The sequence below is a fragment of the Chiloscyllium plagiosum genome, chromosome 3 (assembly GCF_004010195.1).
Source record: "Chiloscyllium plagiosum isolate BGI_BamShark_2017 chromosome 3, ASM401019v2, whole genome shotgun sequence".
Taxonomy (NCBI): Eukaryota; Metazoa; Chordata; class Chondrichthyes; order Orectolobiformes; family Hemiscylliidae; genus Chiloscyllium; species Chiloscyllium plagiosum.
The window spans coordinates 132,247,578-132,266,571 of record NC_057712.1 but is presented as its reverse complement, the minus strand read 5'-3'; the positions used below and the strand labels follow the sequence as shown (position 1 = coordinate 132,266,571).

The 18,994-nt window shown below is 42.3% G+C and overlaps 1 protein-coding gene across 1 annotated transcript in view; it reads left to right on the top strand.

Moving 5' to 3' along the window:
* Positions 1–18,994, top strand: part of LOC122540179 (dynein axonemal heavy chain 8-like) — a 1,249,383-nt gene that overhangs the window by 532,378 nt on the left and 698,011 nt on the right. Inside the window, exon 25 of the mRNA XM_043675521.1 lies at positions 5,955–6,039. Coding sequence (XP_043531456.1) covers positions 5,955–6,039 — 85 coding nt within the window. The remainder of the gene's footprint in view (positions 1–5,954; positions 6,040–18,994) is intronic.

Below are 18,994 nucleotides of genomic sequence, written 5' to 3'. Positions count from 1 at the left end.
TGTGACTATACTTCCAAGGAATTATAAACCTGTACTCCAAAGTCTCTTTGTTCAGGAACACTCCCCAGACTTTACCATTAAGTGTAAAAGTCCTGCTCTGATTTGCTTGTCCAAAATGCAGCCCCTCACATTTATCGAAATTAAACTCCATCTGCCACTCCTCAGCCCATTGGCCCATCTGACCAAGATCCCGTTTTTCTCTGTGATAAACTTCTTTGGTGTCCAATACACCTCCAGTTTTGGTGTCAACTGCAAGCTTACTAAATATACCTCCTATGTTTATATCGAATCAGTTATAGAAAAGATGAAAAGCAGTGGACCTGTCACCAATCCTTGTGGCACACCACTGGTTACAGACCTTCAGTCTGAAAAGCCACCCTCCGCCACCACCCTCTGTTTTCTACCTTCAAGCCAGTTCTGTATCCAAATGGCTAGTTGTCCCTGTAATCAAGATTGAATGAAGTGCAGGTAAATCGCTGCTTCACCTGGAAGGTGTGTCTGTGGCCTTGAACAGTGAGGAGAGAGGAACTAAATGGACAAACATGTGATTGCATAGCAAGATGTTGTCGGGGTGCGGAAAACTGTGTGGATTGAAGGAGGGGTGAAATGGAACGAGATGTCCCAGAGGGAACAGCCCCTGCAGAAGACTGACAAGGAGGGTCAGGGACTATGTATCTGGTTGTGGCATCCTGCTGAAAGTGACAGATATGGTGGCTTATAATTCTTTGAATATGGAGGTGAGGTGTTAAGTGAAGATCAGGCGAACCCTAGGTTTATTGTGGGAGGATAGGAGACAGGGTGAAGGCAGGAGTGCAGGAGATGAACAAGACATGCCCAACAGTTGTATCAATCACAGTAGCAATTGAGGAGAAATTTGAATATTTCTGAGCAGGAGTTCCAGGGGGAAATTTGGGAGGCACAGCAGAAAGTTATCGCAAGGAAGAAAAAACATGCTAAGGAAAAGATGAGGCAATCATAGCTAACAAGGAAAGTCAGGGGCAATGTGAAAGCAAAAGAAAGAACATAAAATGTGGCGAAAATTACTGAGAACCCTTAAAAACCAGCAGAGGAAGACTAGAAGAGCAATAAGCTGGGAGAAGATGAAACATATGAGTAAACAAGTCAGTGGTATACAAGTAGATTGCGTGAGTCTTTTTGAGATATCTAAAAGGTAAGAGAAGCAAGAGTGGACATTGGGCTACTGAAAAATTATGTTGGAGAAATAGTAATGCAGAACAAAAAGATGGCAGAGAAACTGAATTGGTATCAATTTTCACTGTGGAAGATACCAGCAATAGACCAGGACTTTAAGAGAGTGGGAGGGCAGAGGTGAGTGTAGTGGCCATTATTAAGGAGAAATTGCTAGGGAAACTGAAAGGTCTGAAGATGGATAATTAACCCACACCAGATGGATTACACCCCAGGTTTCTGAGGGAGATAGCTGAGGAGATTGTGGAGGTATTGGTGGTGATTTTTTAGGAATCACTGGAGTTATGGAAGGTACCAGAGGACTGGAAAATGGCAAATATAACACCCTTGTTTAAAAAGGGTGGGAGATAGAAGACAGGAAATTACAGACCAGCCAACCTGACCTTGGTCATTGGTAAGGTTATTAAGGATGAGATTCTGGAATTTGTGGAAGTGCATGGTAAAATAGGGTTCATCAAGGGAGGTCAGGCCTGGAAATTCTATGAGGATCACTTGAGGAAGTAACAAGCAAGTTAGACAAAGTGGAGCCAGTGAATGTGATACATTTGGATTTTCAAAAGGACTTTATCTGGGTACCTCACAGGAGACTGCTGAATAACATAAGAGTACATAGAGTTAGGGGCAAGGTACTGGCATGAATAAAAGGATTGGCTGACTGGCAGAAAGCGGAGAATGAGGATAAAGAGGTATTTTTCAGGATGGCAGCCAGTGGAATTCTGGAGGGTTGGAACCACAACGATTCACATTATACATTAATGATTTAGACAAATGAACTGAGGGCATTGGTGCTGTTTCCAGATGGCACGAGGATAGGTGAGGGAACAGGTATTGTTGAGAAAGTGGGGAGGGTTTACATGAACTTGGACATGCTCAGTGAGGTGACAGATAGAAAACGCTGTGGGAAAGCGTGAGGTTATTCAATTTGGGAGGATGAATAGAGACAGTAAACTATTTTCTGGAAGGCAAAAGGTGTCAGAAATCTGAAGCACAAAGAGATTTGGGAGTCCTAGTTCAGGACTCTTTAAAGGTTAACACGCAGGTTCATTTGGCAGTTAGAAAGTCAAATGCAATGTTAGCATTCATTTCAAGAGGCCTAGAATACAAGAGCGGAGATGCACTGCTGAAGCTGTTTCAGGCTCTGGTCAGACCATGCTTGGAATTTTATTTTGGGTCCTGCAACTGAAGAAGGATGTGCTGGTATTGGAGCGGGTCCAGAGATGAACACTTGTCATATGAGGAGCGGTTGAGGACTCTGGGTGCATACTTGATGGAGTTTAGAAGGATGAGGGGGGGATCTGATTGAAACTTACAGAATACTAAAAGGTTGGGATTGAGTGGAAATTGAGAAGATGTTACCACTAGTCGGAGAGACTCAGACCTGAAGGGACAACCTCAGAGTAAAGTGCCGACTTTTTAGAACTGAGATGAGGAAGAATTTCTTCAACCAGATGGTAGTTCATCTGTAGAATTCATTACCCCAGAGGACTGTAAAGGCCAAATCATTGAGTGTATTTAAGACAGAGATAAATAAGTTCTTGATTGGTAAGGGAATCAAGATCTATGGGAAAAAGGCAGGAGAATAGGAGTTGAGAAACATATCAGCCATGATAGAATAGTGACTCGATTGGCCAAATGGCCTAATACTGCTCTTCTATCTTATGTCTTGTGGTGAGAGCAGAGTAGAAATTGGAAGTGAAATTGATGATTTTTTGCAATTTCGAATGAGGGAGTGAAGCAGCATCAATGATGTCATTGGTGCACCAGAAAAGAATTGTGGGGAGGTGCACAAGTAGGACTGGAATAAGGAATGTTCTACATACCCTGGAAAGAGACAGGCATAACTGGGACCTATGCAGATATCAATAGTTACACCTTTGAAATGAAGAGAGTGAGAGGAGTTAAAGGAGAAATTATTCAAAGTGAGAATGAGCTCAGTCAGGCGGGGAAAGATGGTGATAGATGGGGATCGTTCAGGCCTTGATGAGGGATGTACATGTAAAGGTTTTACATATCCTCAGTGAAAAGGATGCAACTGCTGCCAAGGACTGGAAATTTTAAAATCTCTCTGTGGGGACCATCTCCACCTTTCTGCATAGTTCGTTCCCACCCTTCAACTCTTCTTCAGTATAAAAATCACTTGTTGCTATCAGTTCTGATGAAGAGTCACCAAAGTCAAAATGTTAACTCTGCTTTCTCCTAACAAAAGCAGCCAGACCTGCTCTGTTTCACCAGCAATTTCTGTTTTTGTTTCACATCTTCAGCATCCACAGTTCTTTATTTTATTGAACAAGATTCTTGGGTGACTTCAGAGTATATGCACGAAAAGTTTATTTCCCTTTGTGGGAGCATCTAAGACCAGAAGGTATAATCTCAAATGTTAGGGGTCACCCATTTAAGACTGAAAAGCAATTTCTTCTCTGAGGGCAGTGAATTGAGTGATTCATTGCAGCAAAAAGCTGTCAATGCTAAATCGTTAAATATATTCAAGGCTGAGATAAACTGATTTCCAATAAATGAAGAAACTGGTTATTGGATAAGGCAGGAAAGTGGTATTAAGGATTATCAGATCAGCTATGATCTCATTGATCTCAAGCCGATTTGATAGCCTGAATGGCCAATTTCTGTTCCTATATTTTATGGTGACTAATTGCCTTGGAGAAAGTGAAGGTACCTTCCTAAAGTGCTGCAGTCCTTGAGCTGTTGCTACAAAATAGTTAGGAGAGGAATTCTATGATTTTAACCCAGGGATTGTGAATGTTAATTCATCTTCATCAAATTTATTATTTTCCTTGGGCCAATTTGCATAATAGAGATAATATTTGTGTTCTGCTTCTTAATTTGGTGCCTAGCTCCACAGACTGACTACACAGAACATCTTTCTTTGTTCTACCATCTTGTTGATGCCTACATGAGCCACAACAACTGGAACCTCCCCATTCCATTTCTTTGTCAAGTCTGAGTTGTGGTCTGATCCCTCAAACTGGGCTCCAGTGCAGAGTTGGGCAGATGTAGAAACTTCGGCCCCTCAAGCCAGCTCTACTCCTCAATAAGATTATGGCTGATTGTCCAATAGCCTCTTCCCACTTTTCTCTCATGTCCTCTGAATCCTTTAGCCCCACGTGCTGCATCCAACTCCTTTTGTGAAATCATTCAATATTTTAGCCTGGACTGTTTTTTACAAATTCTACAGGCTCACAGCTCTCTGCATGAAGAAATTTCTCGTCATCTCAGTGCTAAATGGTTTACCCTGTACTCTTAGACTCTGACCCCTAGCTCTGGACTCCCTTGCAAATAGGAATGTCTTTCGTCTTTCTATCCCATATGTTCCTTTTAAAACTTTGTAGGTTTTTGTGAAATAGAACTACACAGCTCAGGAACGAATCTTCAGCCCATGATGTTGTACCAAACATGATACCAAATGAAATCAATCCCTTTTGCCTGCCCTTAGTCCAAATCCCTCCTTCTTCTGAACTCCAGTGAATGTAATCCTAACTGATTCAACCTCTCTTCATTGGTCAATCCTGCCATCCTATGAATCACTTTGCTGCATTCCTCTAAAGCATGAACATCCTTCCTCAAATAAGACCAAAACTACACATAAATTCCAGGTATGGTCTCATGGCCCTGTATAATTGCAGCAAGACATCCTGTTGAAGAATTGAATGATTGAACATATGTCTGGAAAGCTGGCATAGGAGGATGGGCATTAGATTTCTGGGATGTTTCGAATAATTCTAAGAAAGTTAGGACCTGTTGAGGCTGAACAGTTTATACCTGTACAAGTCTAGAATAAATATTCTTTTTTAATGCTGTTGAGGAGATCCTCAGCTAGATTAGCAGAGGAAGGGAAACTGTGGGCAAATTCAATACTGAGAGTAAGAGGCAGAAACTTAACAAGTGACTCTGAAAGATAGAGGAACCATTTTCAAAAACTGTGTTCCCTTCATTCCTTTTCCCTAAAACTATTCTAGTTACCTGTTGTTTTTGCACTTCTCAGATTTACTTGCATATTTGCTGTTCTGTCTCCATCTAGTACTCCTCTTAAGGTCCATAATAGAATGTTACAGCCCGTTTTTTTTGTCCTCAAGCTCAATCCATTTGGCCTCCTTTGAAGATCCTTCTAACATCCTTCATCATTCTTCACAGTTGTAATTGTTTGCTTGATCATGATTACCAACCTCTTCATTTTTTATTATTCTCTCCTTCTCATCTTAAAGTCAAATCACGAGAACATTGCTATTACAAAAATAGAAAAAGGGATTGGAATGACAGATCAACGATATCATTCTATTGTGCTTCTATTTATGCCTTAGCACATCTCCTATCTTTGCTATACCCTTTGTATTCAAGTATACTCTTGAGGAGTGCAAAAATTTGTAAAATGTTTCTCTAACCTTTGTTTCCTCTGCCTTCCAGATTCTTTTACTGATTTTTCCAAAATTTTACCCCAAGAAATATCCTGACTCAAAATATATTTCTGTATCACATTCTTTCCTGACTGCTCAATTACACTTTGATCTGGTTCTCACCAACATTGTTGTGTTACTAACAAGTCGGACACCTACATCCCAGAATATCTCCATTAACTATAATGAACATCAGAATTTTACATAGGTTGGAGAATCTTACTACAAAAAAATGCTAGTTTCATAATAAAATATGAAGGGTTTCATGAAACATTATGTTATTTACTTTTATGTTTATTTTATATGTACGCATTTCATTTGATTCAACGCATCAAGCAGAAGAGGAACCTTTGGCTACTCAAGCAGTGTTGAGGAATTTGCTCCCTTTTTGAAGGCTGAAGTGCTCTTAGCAATTCCAAATGTGGTATGTTAATATTGTAATGTTTTAAACACTTAGAAAAGTTCAGTTAATGTTCACAACTAATTTAATTTCATCCTGTAAAACAAAATCTTGTTTATCAGTTCCGTCACTTACTATCGTAACATCATTCTCACTAAACAGTTGAACACACAACTTTTCTTTCTGGCTACACCATCCTGTTCCATCCCTAATCTTGTCCAGCTGGACAGAATGCCCTCAACACAGTCCCTAGTTACCTGTTTTATCATAACCAGACAATGGCTTCTCTTCCTGCTTCCATACTGCTACGTCAGTATTCTTTCGTTGGCAGTTATCTGTTGTTCAATTACTTATTTCCATTTGATAATCTCAATTTCCAACTTCATTCTTACAACATCTAGTGTTATCTCAGTAACACGTCTCAACCTGAGTCTGAATTATTGTGCTGCTTGTTTGACATCCTGCACCAAATGAGAGGAAATCTCCTCCAATGAAATGTTTGGAAGACAAAACCTGACACCAATTCCATTCATAAGTCACATACTCAATCTCTGGCCGGTGTCTGAAGCTAAGTTAGGATTTTGGCAAGATTTTGAAAAAAAAATGCACAGTCAGCCTCACTATTTTTTAGTTTGGTGAATTACACCATGGTAAAACCATGCATCACTGCCTTTAGATTACATTACAATGTGGAAACAGGCCCTTTGGCCCAACAAGTCCACACCGACCTGTCGAAATGCAACCCACCCATACCCCTACATTTACCCCTTACCTAACACTACGGGCAATTTAGCATGGCCAATTCACCTGACCTGCACATCTTTGGACTGTGGGTGGAAACCGGAGCACCCGGAGGAAACTCATGCAGACACGGGGAGAACGTGCAAACTCCACACAGTCAGTCGCCTGAAGCAGGAGTTGAACCCGGGTCTCTGGTGCTGTGAGGCAGCAGTGCTAACCACTGTGCCACCGTGCCGCCCAAATCTAATCTAAATCTAAAAATCTAATCTAATCTAATCTAATCTAATCTAATCTAATCTAATCTAATCTAATCTAAAAACCATGCATCACTGCCTTCTGCCCAGCTCTGTTTTTACATAAATTACAATACACAATTTTGTTGCTTCCAACTTAAAGATGAAACCTCTTCTGCTTATTCTGTAACCCCAATTTCTCCTCTTCCCCCTCAAGGAGCAGCATCCTCTAATACCACCCTGCTAAGCCCCCCCTTTGTGATCCTATGTGTAAATAAGATGTCTTCTCATTCTTCAAAACCCAATGGGTAAATGTTGTCTGAAGCAATCTGTGTGGAGGCATCCTGTATCCCCAATACAGAGGAGACCGCATCGGGAGCAACGGATACAGTAAATGATGTGTGGAAGCGCAGGTGAAATTTTGAAGGATGTGGAAGGCTCCTTTGGGGCCTTGGATGGAGGTGAGAGGTGAGGTGTGGGTGCAGGTTTTGCAATTCCTACGGTGACAGGGGAAGGTGGCAGGCGGGGAGGGTGGGTTATTGGGGGGCCGTGAATCTGACAAGGTAGTCACGGAGGGAGTGGTCTTTACGGAAAGCAGATAGGGGTGGGGAGGGAAATATATCTCTGGTGGTGGGGTCCGTTTATAGGTGGCGGAAATGGCGGAGGATGATACGATATATACGGAGATTGGTGGGGTGAAAGGTGAAGACCAGCGTAGTTCTGCTCTTGTTGTGGTTGGAGGGGTGGGGTTCGAGGGCAGAGGTGCGGGAAGTGGATGAGATGAGTTGGAGGATATCATCAACCACGTGGGAGGGGAAATTGTGGTCTTTAAAGTAGGAGAATATCTGGTATGTTCTGTGGTGGAACTGGTCATGGCCAGAATGCAGGATCTGACAAAACACATTGATGAAGGTGGAGCAGAGGATGTGGTATATGGACTTTAGCAAAGCATTTGAAAAGGTTCCTCATGGTAGACTTATTGTGAAAGTAAGGAGACATGGGATACAGGGAAATTTAGCTGTCTGCATACAGAATTGGCTGGCCCATAGAAGACAGAGGGTGGTATTAGATGGTAAGTGTTAAGCTTGGTGCTTAGTGACCAGTAGTGTTCCGCAAGGATATGTTCTTGGATCTCTGCTGTTTGTGATTTTTATCAATGACATGCATGAGGAAGTGGAAGGGTGGGTTAGTAAGTTTGCCAATGACACGAAGGTTGATGGAGTAGTCGATAGTGACGAGGTCTGTTGTAGGTTGTAATGGGACATTGACAGGGTGCAGAGCTAGACTAATAAGTGGCAGATGGCGTTCAACCTGGGAAAGTGTGAAGTGATACATTTTGGAAGGTCGAATTTGAATACAGAATATAGGGTTAAAGTCAGGATTCTTGGCAGTATGGAGGAACAGAGGCATCTTGGAGTCCATGTCCATAGACCGCTCAGAGGTGCCACCCAAGTTGACAGAGTTGTTAAGAAGATGTACAGTGTCTTGGCTTTCATTAGCAGGGGGATTGAGTTTAAGAGCCACGAGGTTATGCTGCAGCTCTATAGAGCCCTGGTTAGACCACACTTGCAATACTGTATTCAGTTCTGGTCACCTCATTATCGGAAGGATGTGGCAGCTTTAGAGAGGGTGCAGAGGAGATTTACCAGGATGCTGCCTGGACTGGAGGGCATGTCTTATGAAGAAAGATTGAGGGAGCTAGGGCTTTCCTCATTGGAGCGAGAAGGATGAGAGGTGACTTCATAGAGGTGTAAAAGATGATGAGAGGCATAGATGGAGTGAATATTCAAAGACTTTTTCCCAGGCCAGAAATGGCAATCACAAGAGGGCATAATTTTAAGGTGATTGGTGGAAGGTTTAGGGGAGATGTCAGATTTCGGTGCTTTACACACAGAATGGTGGGTGTGTGGAATGCACAGCCAGCAGTGGTAGTAGAGTCAGATACATTAGGAACATTTAAATGACTCTTGGATAGGCACGTGGATGATAGTAAAATGAAGGGTAAATAGGTTAGTTTGACCTTTGGGTAGGATAAAAGGTCAGCATAATATCGAGGGCCAAAGGGCCTGTACTGTGCTGTATTATTCTATGTTCTATATTAATTGGAATTTAGAAGAATGGGGGGGGAAATCTTAAAGAAACATATAAAATTATAAGGAGAATAGATAAGATAAGATAGAAGCAGGGAGGTAGTTTCTACTGGTAGGTGAAACTAGAACAAGAGGGCATAGCTTCAAAATTAGGGGGAGCAGATTTAGGACTGAATTGAGGAGAAATTTCTTCACCCAAAGGGTTGTGAATCTGTGGAACCCCTTGCCCAGTGAAGTAGTTAAGGATTCCTCATTGAATGTTTTTAAAGCTAAGATAGATAACTTTTTAAACAGTAAAACAATTAAGGATTATGGTGGGAGAGTAGATAAGTGGATCTGAGGCCACAAAAAATCAACCTTGATCTTATTGATAGGCGGAGCAGGCTCGAAGGGCCAGATGGCCTACTCTACTGTTGGATCTTATATTCTTATGTTCTTTTGTAATTCAACCTTTGTAATTTTCTCCTTTTAAATATGTAAGAACTGCATCGGCCCAGTCAAAAGAGGAAGGGTTTAAAAAAATTGCAGTTAAGGCATGCTGTTCTTACTTTCGCAATACAACCATTAAGTCAGGTACTGACTTTGCATTTCATTTAAAGACAAGCATAGAGGCAAAATCTGCATATAGTTAGGCAGAGACCAGCTCACAAAAGGGTACGGTCATTGTTGCATAGATCTATGAAAGATATTGTAGTGTTAAGGTAGCTTGATGCATCACAACACATTGTTGTATAAAAGGTCTCCATGCTACTCTGTACAGTGGTCTGAAAGCAGCCAGTCTGTTCGCAAGTCAGTTGGACAAGTAAAAACAATGACTGCAGATACTGGAAACCAGATTCTGGATTAGTGGTGCTGGAAGAGCACAGCAGTTCAGGCAGCATCCAAGGAGCTTCGAAATCGACGTTTCGGGCAAAAGACCTTCATCAGGAATAAAGGCAGTGAGCCTAAAGTGTGGAGAGATAAGCTAGAGGAGGGTAGGGGTGGGGAGAAAGTAGCATAGAGTACAATGGATGAGTGGGGGAGGGGATGAAGGTGATAAACCAAATCATCCGCCGACATTTCCACCACCTCCAAACAGACCCCGCCACCAGGGATATATTTCCCTCCCCACCCCTTTCCGCCTTCCGGAAAGACTGTTCCCTCCGTGACTACCTGGTCAGATCCACGCCTCCCCTACAACCCACCCTCCCATCCTGGCACTTTCCCCTGCCACCGCAGGAACTGTAAAACCTGCGCCCACACCTCCTCCCTCACCTCTATCCAAGGCCCTAAAGGAGCCTTCCACATCCATCAAAGTTTTACTTGTACATCCACTAATATCATTTATTGTATCCGTTACTCCCGATGCGGTCTCCTCTACATTGGGGAGACTGGGCGCCTCTTAGCAGAGCGCTTTAGGGAACATCTCCGGGACACCCGCACCAATCAACCACACCGCCCCGTGGCCCAACATTTTAACTCCCCCTCCCACTCTGCTGAGGACATAGAGGTCCTGGGCCTCCTTCACCGCCGCTCCCTCACCACCAGACGCCTGGAGGAAGAATGCCTCATCTCCCAGGGCATCAATATGGACTTCAACAGTTTCCTCATTTCCCCTTCCCCCACCTCACCCTAGTTCTAAACTTCCAGCTCAGCACTGTCCCCATGACTTGTCCGGACTTGTCCTACCTGCCTATCTCTTTTTCCACCTATTCATTCCACCCTCTCCTCCCTGACCTATCACCTTCATCCCCTCCCCCACTCACCCATTGTACTCTATGCTACTTTCTCCCCACCCCCACCCTCCTCTAGCTTATCTCTCCACGCTTCAGGCTCACTGCCTTTATTCCTGATGAAGGGCTTTTGCCCGAAACGTCGATTTCGAAGCTCCTTGGATGCTGCCTGAACTGCTGTGCTCTTCCAGCACCACTAATCCAGAAGTCAGTTGGACACTAAGTACATAGTGTAACAGTAGCATAACTAAGCATTTAACCCAAATTATATATGTAAACCTGAGATGTCATAATAGTGTACACAGTTATTAATGAACTTCAAGGTATCTATCTTAGGCTTTGTTTTATATGGTATGTGGCCTGGCATATTGAAAATCATACTGGTTGCAAGTGGACATATGGGCAACAAGCAGGCACTAGAAGCTTGTCACAGCAAGCTGGTACTGAAGATTGAAATGGTGATAACAATAATGACAGCTGTGAAAATTCTCCTCACCATCGTCCATCCTCTATCTGAATTCAGAACTAAAGTTGACATCCAACATCTAACAGCAGAGTCTCTGTGATAAATGTCACGGTCTGAAATATAGAAAACCATTTAACATCGTAGTAGTAGCAAATGTGCACTAAAGGTAATAGAAGCTATGGTAGTTCTTAAAGATTATTTGCTAGGCAGTTATTATACATCTGAGTTCAGAGCTGAAGTCAGAAAATTCCATCAATATCTTTATGGATGAAAATTCATGATAATCATGGTCAATACAGGACTGAAGGTGTTGTATCTGAATGTGCACAGTAAACAAAATAAGGTAAATGAGCTTGTGGCTCAGATTGAAACTGGCAGATATAATATGGTGGTATTCACGGAGAAGTTGCTGCTCGGGGATCAGGATTCGGAGCTAAATATCTAAGGATCAAACTAATGTTTGCTTAGACTGTGGGCAAAATGGTATAGAGGTCTGAGTGATGTGGATTATGGCGAGATGCAGGTTCATAGTCCCTTGAAAGTAGAGTCTCAGGTAGATATGATAGTGAAGAAGGCATTTGGTATGCTTTCCTTTATTGGTCAGACCATTGAGTATAGGAATTGGGGGGGTCATGTTGTGGCTGTACAGGACATTGGTTAAGCCACTTTTGGAATATTGCGTGCAGCTCTGGTCTTCCTTTCGGAAGGATGTTGTGAAATTTGAAAGGGTTCAGAAAAGATTTACAAGGATGTTGCCAGGCTTGGAGGATTTGAGCTACGGAGAGAGGCTGAATAGACTGATACTATTTTCCCTGGAGCGTCGGAGGCTGAGGGGTGACCTTAGAGAGGTTTATAAAATCATGAGGGGCATGGATAGGACAAAGAGACCAGGTCTTTTCCCTGGGATGGGCAAGTCCAGAACTAGAGGGCATAGGTTTAGGGTGAGGGGGGAAAGATATAAAAGGGACATAATGGGCAACTTTTTCATGCAGAGGGTGGTGTGTGTATGGAATGAGTTACCAGAGGAAGTGGTGGAGACTGGTACAATTCAGCATTTAAAAGGCATCTAGATGAGTGGATGAATAAGATGGGTTTGGAGGGAGATGGGCCAAGTGCTGGCAAATGGGATTATATTAGGTTATGATATCTGGTCAGCATGGACAAGTTGGACTGAAGGGTCCATTTCCGTGCTGTACATCTCTATGACTCTATGTTTCTATAATATACATCCTATTGAAAAGACAGGCAGGTGGGCAAAGTAGGTGGGGTTGCCTTGTTAATAAAAAATGAAATTAACCCAATAATAATAAATGAAGTAGGGTCAGATATGTAGAATTTGTGTGGGCAGAGTTGAGGAAGTGCACAGGTGAGAAAACCGTAATGGAAGTTATCTACAGGCCTCCAAATATAGTCAGGATTTGGAGCATAAGATGCACCAGGAGATGGAAAAGGCACGTAAGAAAGGCAAGGTTACAGTGATTATGGGGGATTTCAACATACAGATGGACTGGAAAACCAGGTTGGTAGTGAATAACAAGAAAAGGAATTTGAGGAATATCTATAAGGTGGCTTTTTGGAGCAGCTTGTGGTGGAGCCCATTAGGGAACAGGCCTTTCTGGATCTAGTGTTGTGCAACGAGGCAGACCTGATAAGGGAGCTTAAGGTAAAGGAACCCTTAGGAGGCTGTGACCATAACATAATAGAATTTACTCTGCTATTTGAGAGAGAAAAGATGGAATCAGATGTAAAGGCAACTAGAGAGACATGAGGGAGGTGCTGACCAGAATTGATGCGGATAAGGGCCTAGCAGGAAAGACAGTGGAACAGCAATGGCAGGAGATTCTGTGAGTAATTCGAGAGACACATCAAAAATTCATCTGGAGGAAAAAGAAGCTTATTAAAGGGATGATGAGATAACCATGGCTGACCAAGGAAGTCAGGGACAGCGTAAAAGCAAAGGAGAAAGCAAATAATGTGATAAAAAAGTCAGTGGGAAGTCAGAGAATTGGGAAGCCAACAAAGATCAACAGAGGACAACAAAGAAAACATAAGGAGGGAGAAGATTAAATATGAGTGTAAGCTTAATTGGTAATATTAGGAAAGATTGCAAGAGTCTCCTTATATATACAAAGGGCAAAAGAGAGGCAAAAGTGGACATTGGGCAGCTGGAAAATGATGCTGAAGAAATAGTAATGGGGAACAAATAAATGACTGAGGAACTGAATAAGTATTTTGTGTCAGTCTTTGCGGTGGATGACATGAGTAATACCCCCAAAAAATCGAGAGAGGCAAGGGACAGAGATGAGTATGGTGGCCACCACCAAGGAGAAGGTCCTAGAAAAACTGAAAGAGGATAAATCGCTTGGACCCTATATTTCTAAAGAAAATAGCTGAAAAGATAATGGAGGCTTTAGTAGTAACCTTTCAGATATCACTGGAGTCAGGGTTGCAGAGGACTGGAAATCGCTAATGAAACACTCCCCTGTTGAAGAATGGAGCAAGGCAAAAGATTGAAACTTACAGACCAATTATCCTAACCTCAGTCGTGGGTAAGATTCTGGAATCCATTGTGGAGGATGAGATTTCTGGATACTTGGTATGGTAAAATATGGCAAAGTCAGCACGGTTTCGTCAAGGGGAAGTCATTTTTGACATATCTGTTAGAATTCTTTGAGGAGGTAACGGGCAGGAGAGCCAATGGATGTTATCTATCTGGACTTCCAGAATGCCTTTGATAAGATGTCACACGGGAGGCTGCTGCGTAAGATTAGGTGCCCTTGCTGTTAGAGGCCAGGTACTAGTGTGAATAGAAGATTGGCTGTCTGGCAGAAGGCAAGAGAGTAGGGATGAAAGGGTCCTTCTCAGGATGGAAGCCAAAAGCTAGTGGTGTTCCGCAAAGGTAGGTATTGGGACCACAACCTTTCATTTCATACATTTACGATCTAGATGAAGTTGGCAGATGATACAAAGATAGGTGGAGGAGCTGGTAGTATTGAGGAGGTGGAGGAGGCTGCAAAAAGATTTAGACAGGTTAGGAGAGTGGGCAAAGAAGTGGCAGATAAAATACAATGTGGGAACGTGTGAGGTCATGCACTTTTGTAGGAAGAATAAAGTCTTGGGCTATTTTCGAAATAGGGAGAAAATTCAGAAATCTGAAGTGCAAAGGGACTTGGGAGCCATAGTCCAGGTTTCTCTTAAAGGTAAACTTGTAGGTTGGATTGGTAGTTGACTGCTTTGATCCTGCTGTTGAAGAGTGGACCCAATATATGAAAAATATGCATTTTGTTTTCAGGAAAGGGACTTGCGGCAAATGAAAAACAATGAGTAATTCTCCTGACAGCTGGTGGATCAGCAGCTTTGTCAGTTATTAGCAGCCTACCTTTCCCTGAGGCACCAGATTATAAAACCTTTCAGGAGTTGATGGATTTAAAATCATAGAATCCCTACAATGTACAAGCAGGTCATTCAGCCATAAGGTATAGGAGCAGAAATTAGGTCATCCAGCCCATCAAGTCTGCTCTTCCATTCAATCATGCCTGATATGTTTCTCAACCCCATTCTCCCGCTTTGTCCTTGTAATCCTTGATCCACTTGATGCTCAAGAACCTAACTATCTCAGTCTTAAATATAGTTAATAGCATGGCCTCCACAGCCTTCTGTGGCAATGAATTCCATAGATTCACCGCTCTGGCTAAAGAAGTATCTCCTTATTTCCATACTAAACCATCTTCCTTTTACTAAAGCTAGAGCTGTTGGGGAAGCTTTAAACTAGGTTAGCAGAAGGGTGGGAACCAGAGCATCAGGTCAGAAGATGCAGCAGTTGATTTAAAGGTAGATGCAACGATTAGAGAGACTGTGAGGAAGGATAGAGTAAAATGGCAAGAGGATGGGAGTCCAGGCAGAAAAACATAACAAAGCAATGCCAGAGCAAAGGTAAGAAACCAGAGATGGAAATGTGTTGCTGGAAAAGCGCAGCAGGTCAGGCAGCATCTAGGGAACAGGAGAATCGACGTTTCGGGCATTAGCCCTTCTTCAGGAATGACCCAATAACATGGAAGACCCAAATGGGCAAAGAGAAGCTCTGGAGATCTCTTAAAGGGTATCTGATGGTTTTAAAGCAAAAAAAAAATCAATTGTAAAGCCATTAAGTGCTTACTTCAATTTAATTTAGTTATAGAGACTAAAGATGCAGCCGACAAATGAATTTTCTAATAGTGAAATGATTTACAAAGGTTATCAGAAAGACAGCTGCAGAATTGATCCTTGCTATACTTAATTAGAAATGTTAAATCCTTCTAAACTAATGAATGATAAATTGTGTCAAATATCCTGTTCTCGATGAGTAGAACAACGTAAAGCTAATGTACACTAATTTAAATGTCAATTAGCTGCATCTCCTCTATCTTGAGGTGCTGTGTGTTGCAGGGGTACAATTGCAACAAGCACTGCTCTTCCATTCCTGGGTGGTTAGGAGTACACGGACGTTACTTTAGCTGCAATCTGTCTGGTCCTGTCGATATCTGCACCCATGTTGGCATGTCTCCTAGCGATCACTGGACAATAGTTGGGGCAAAGATCTTGTTAAGTTCAATGCCTCCTCCCAACAAACTCCACAACCAGCTTCACTAATCGAGGTATCTTTACTGACACCCTGGTCAAAATCAGTCAACTTAGAACAAACCAGCAATTGATATTGTGTTTCAGTACTATGATGAAGACTAGTTGTTCAGTCATCCATACAGACCAGCAGTACATAGTCTGCTGAATGTCTCCACAATATAATGAACAGTGTTTAGCTCCTGAATTCCCGCTTGAGGCTTTGTATTGATTTATAAACTACTTTAAAGGTTAGTAATGTGATTTGAACCCATTAATGATATTTATATCTGATAATCATTCACAGTCATCCATTGTTATTTGCATACACTGAATTTATTGACAGTCGACTATAAATACATTTGTGGTCAAGTTAATAAGAATTAGGGTAATCACTTCACATGTAACATGATTACTCTTCGGTATGAAGAGCATCAAATACTCGGTGCATGATCATACAACCAGCAACCAAAACAAGAATTGAAATCTTTATATTAAATTTAACCAATTAGAAATGAGATAAAGTCACCAAAGTCTTACCAGATCATAGGATAACTCTCTCAATAGAGAGAGAAAGAGACTGGTATTGGTTTAACCTAAGGGTCACCACACCTTAGGCAAGAGGCAGAGCCCTTTGTGGTAACCTCATCAAGCGCAGGAATTGAACTCACACTGTCTCTCTGCAATGTACACTAGCCATCCAGCTAACAGAGCTAACCAGCTCCCTTATGTTAGAACCAGAATCTTGGGGCTGATAACGGTCAGCCTAGGAGAACGAATAGCTCCTAATGGGGATTATTAGTTGCTAACAATGGGCTGTGTGTAATAGTAGATTATGTGATAACAAGGCCTGAGGGAACAGGAGAATCGACGTTTCGGGCATTAGCCCTTCTTCAGGAATGAGGAAAGTTGGTCCAGCAGGCTAAGATAAAAGATAGGGAATATCTTTTATCTTAGCCTGCTGGACCAACTTTCCTCATTCCTGAAGAAGGGCTAATGCCCGAAACGTCGATTCTCCTGTTCCCTAGATGCTGCCTGACCTGCTGCGCTTTTCCGGCAACACATTTCCATCTCTGATCTCCAGCATCTGCAGACCTCACTTTCTCCTCTAAGAAACCAGAGACCAGAGCAAAAAGGAAAAAAAGAGGAAAGTAAAATTGGGTAACAGTATCATATGCAAAAGATTGCTAGATTCTAAAGGGATAATTTGTTTCAGGGCACTTTATCTGAATCCCTGTAGTATTTGAAACCAAGTCGATGAACCTGTGCAAATCCATACAAAGAGGTATGATTTAGTTGTTGTTACAGAAACGTGGTTGCAGGGTGGTGATGACTGGGAATTGAATATCCAAGGGTAACAGGTAATCAGGAAGGATAGGCAAGTAGGTAAGGGAGGTGGGGTTGCTGCCTTAATTGAGAATGAGATTAGGACGCTGGAATCCCTACAGTGTGGAAGCAGACCATCCTGACCACCAAGTCCACGCTGACCCTCCAAAGAGCATCCCACCCAGATCCATCCGTTTACCCAATAACCCTACACCTCCCATGACCAATGCAAGAACACAGATATTTTACAGACCAGGAACAGGCCCTTCGGCCCTCCAAGCCTGAGCCGATCTAAATCCACGATCTAAACCTATCATCCAATTCCTAAGCATCTGTATCCCTCTACTTCCCACCTACTCATGCATCTGTCCAGACACACCTTAAATGAATCTACTATGCTTGCCTCTACTACCTCTGCCGGCAATGCATTCCAGGCACCTACCACCCTCTGTGTAAAGTAGTTGCCGCGTGTATCCCCCTTAAACTTTTCACGTGTCACCTTGAACGTGTGACCTCTCGTTATTGAATCCTTCACCCTGAGAAAAAGCTTATCTCTACCTACCCTGTTTATATCCTTCATGATTTTGTAGACCTCAATCAGGTCCCCCCTCAATTTCCTTTTTTCTAATGAAAACAATCCTAACCTATTTAACCTCTCTTCATAGCTAGTACTTTCCGTACCAGGCAACATCCTCTTAAACTTTCTCTGCACCCTATCCAAAGCGTCGACATCCTTTTGATAATGTAGCGACCAGAACTGTACACAGTATTCTAAATGCAACCAAACCAATGTCTTGTACAATTTTAACATGACCTGCCTGTTCTTACACTCAATACCCCGTCCGATGAAGGCAAGCGTACCATATGCCTTCTTGACCACTCTATCCACCTGTTCAATCGCCTTCAGAGGACAATGGACCTAAACTCCCAGATCTACTTTTCCTTAGGCTCTTCCATTTCCAGTACAGTTCGCTCTAGAATTAGTCTTCCCAAAATGCATCACCTCACATTTGCTTGGAGTGAACTCCATCTGCCACTTCTCTGCCAAACTCTCCAGTCTATCTATATATTCCTGTATTCTTTGACAGTCCCCTATGCTTTCTGCTACTTCACCAATCTTCATGTCATCTGCAAACTTACTGATCAGACCAACAATGCTCTCTTCCAGATCATTTAAGTATATCACAAACAACAGTGGCGCCTGCACTAATCCCTGTGGAACACCACTAGTCACCTTTCTCCATTTCAAGAAACTCCCTTCAACTACTACTCTCTTCTCTCCTGTTGCTCAACCAGTTTTTAATCGACCTAGCTCAAACACCATGCACACCACATGACTTCACTTTCTCCATTAGTTTACCATGGGGAACCTTATCAAACACCTTACTAAAGTTCATGTATATGATATCTAAATCCCTTCGTTCATCTATCAACTTGGTCACTTCCTCTACTAGGTTGTACAAATTTAAAACCACACAATACCAGGTTATATTCCAACAGGTTTAATTGGAAGCACACTAGCTTTCGGAGCGACGCTCCTTCATCAGGTGATAATGGAGGGCTCGATCGTAACACAGAAATTTTTGTCAAAAATTGCAGTGTGATGTAACTGAAATGAAACATTGAAAAATTGATTGTCTGTTAAGCCTTTCATCTGTTAGAATACAGTGATAGTTTCATTTCTTTCATGTGTATATCACAAAACCTTTTTTTAAAGTTGCATTCTCGGGTTAGCTGTTAACAATGGTGGTAGCTGGACAATATGTTGAAGGTGTTAGCCCCCTGTGTTCTCTGTCTATGACCTGATGTTTAGAT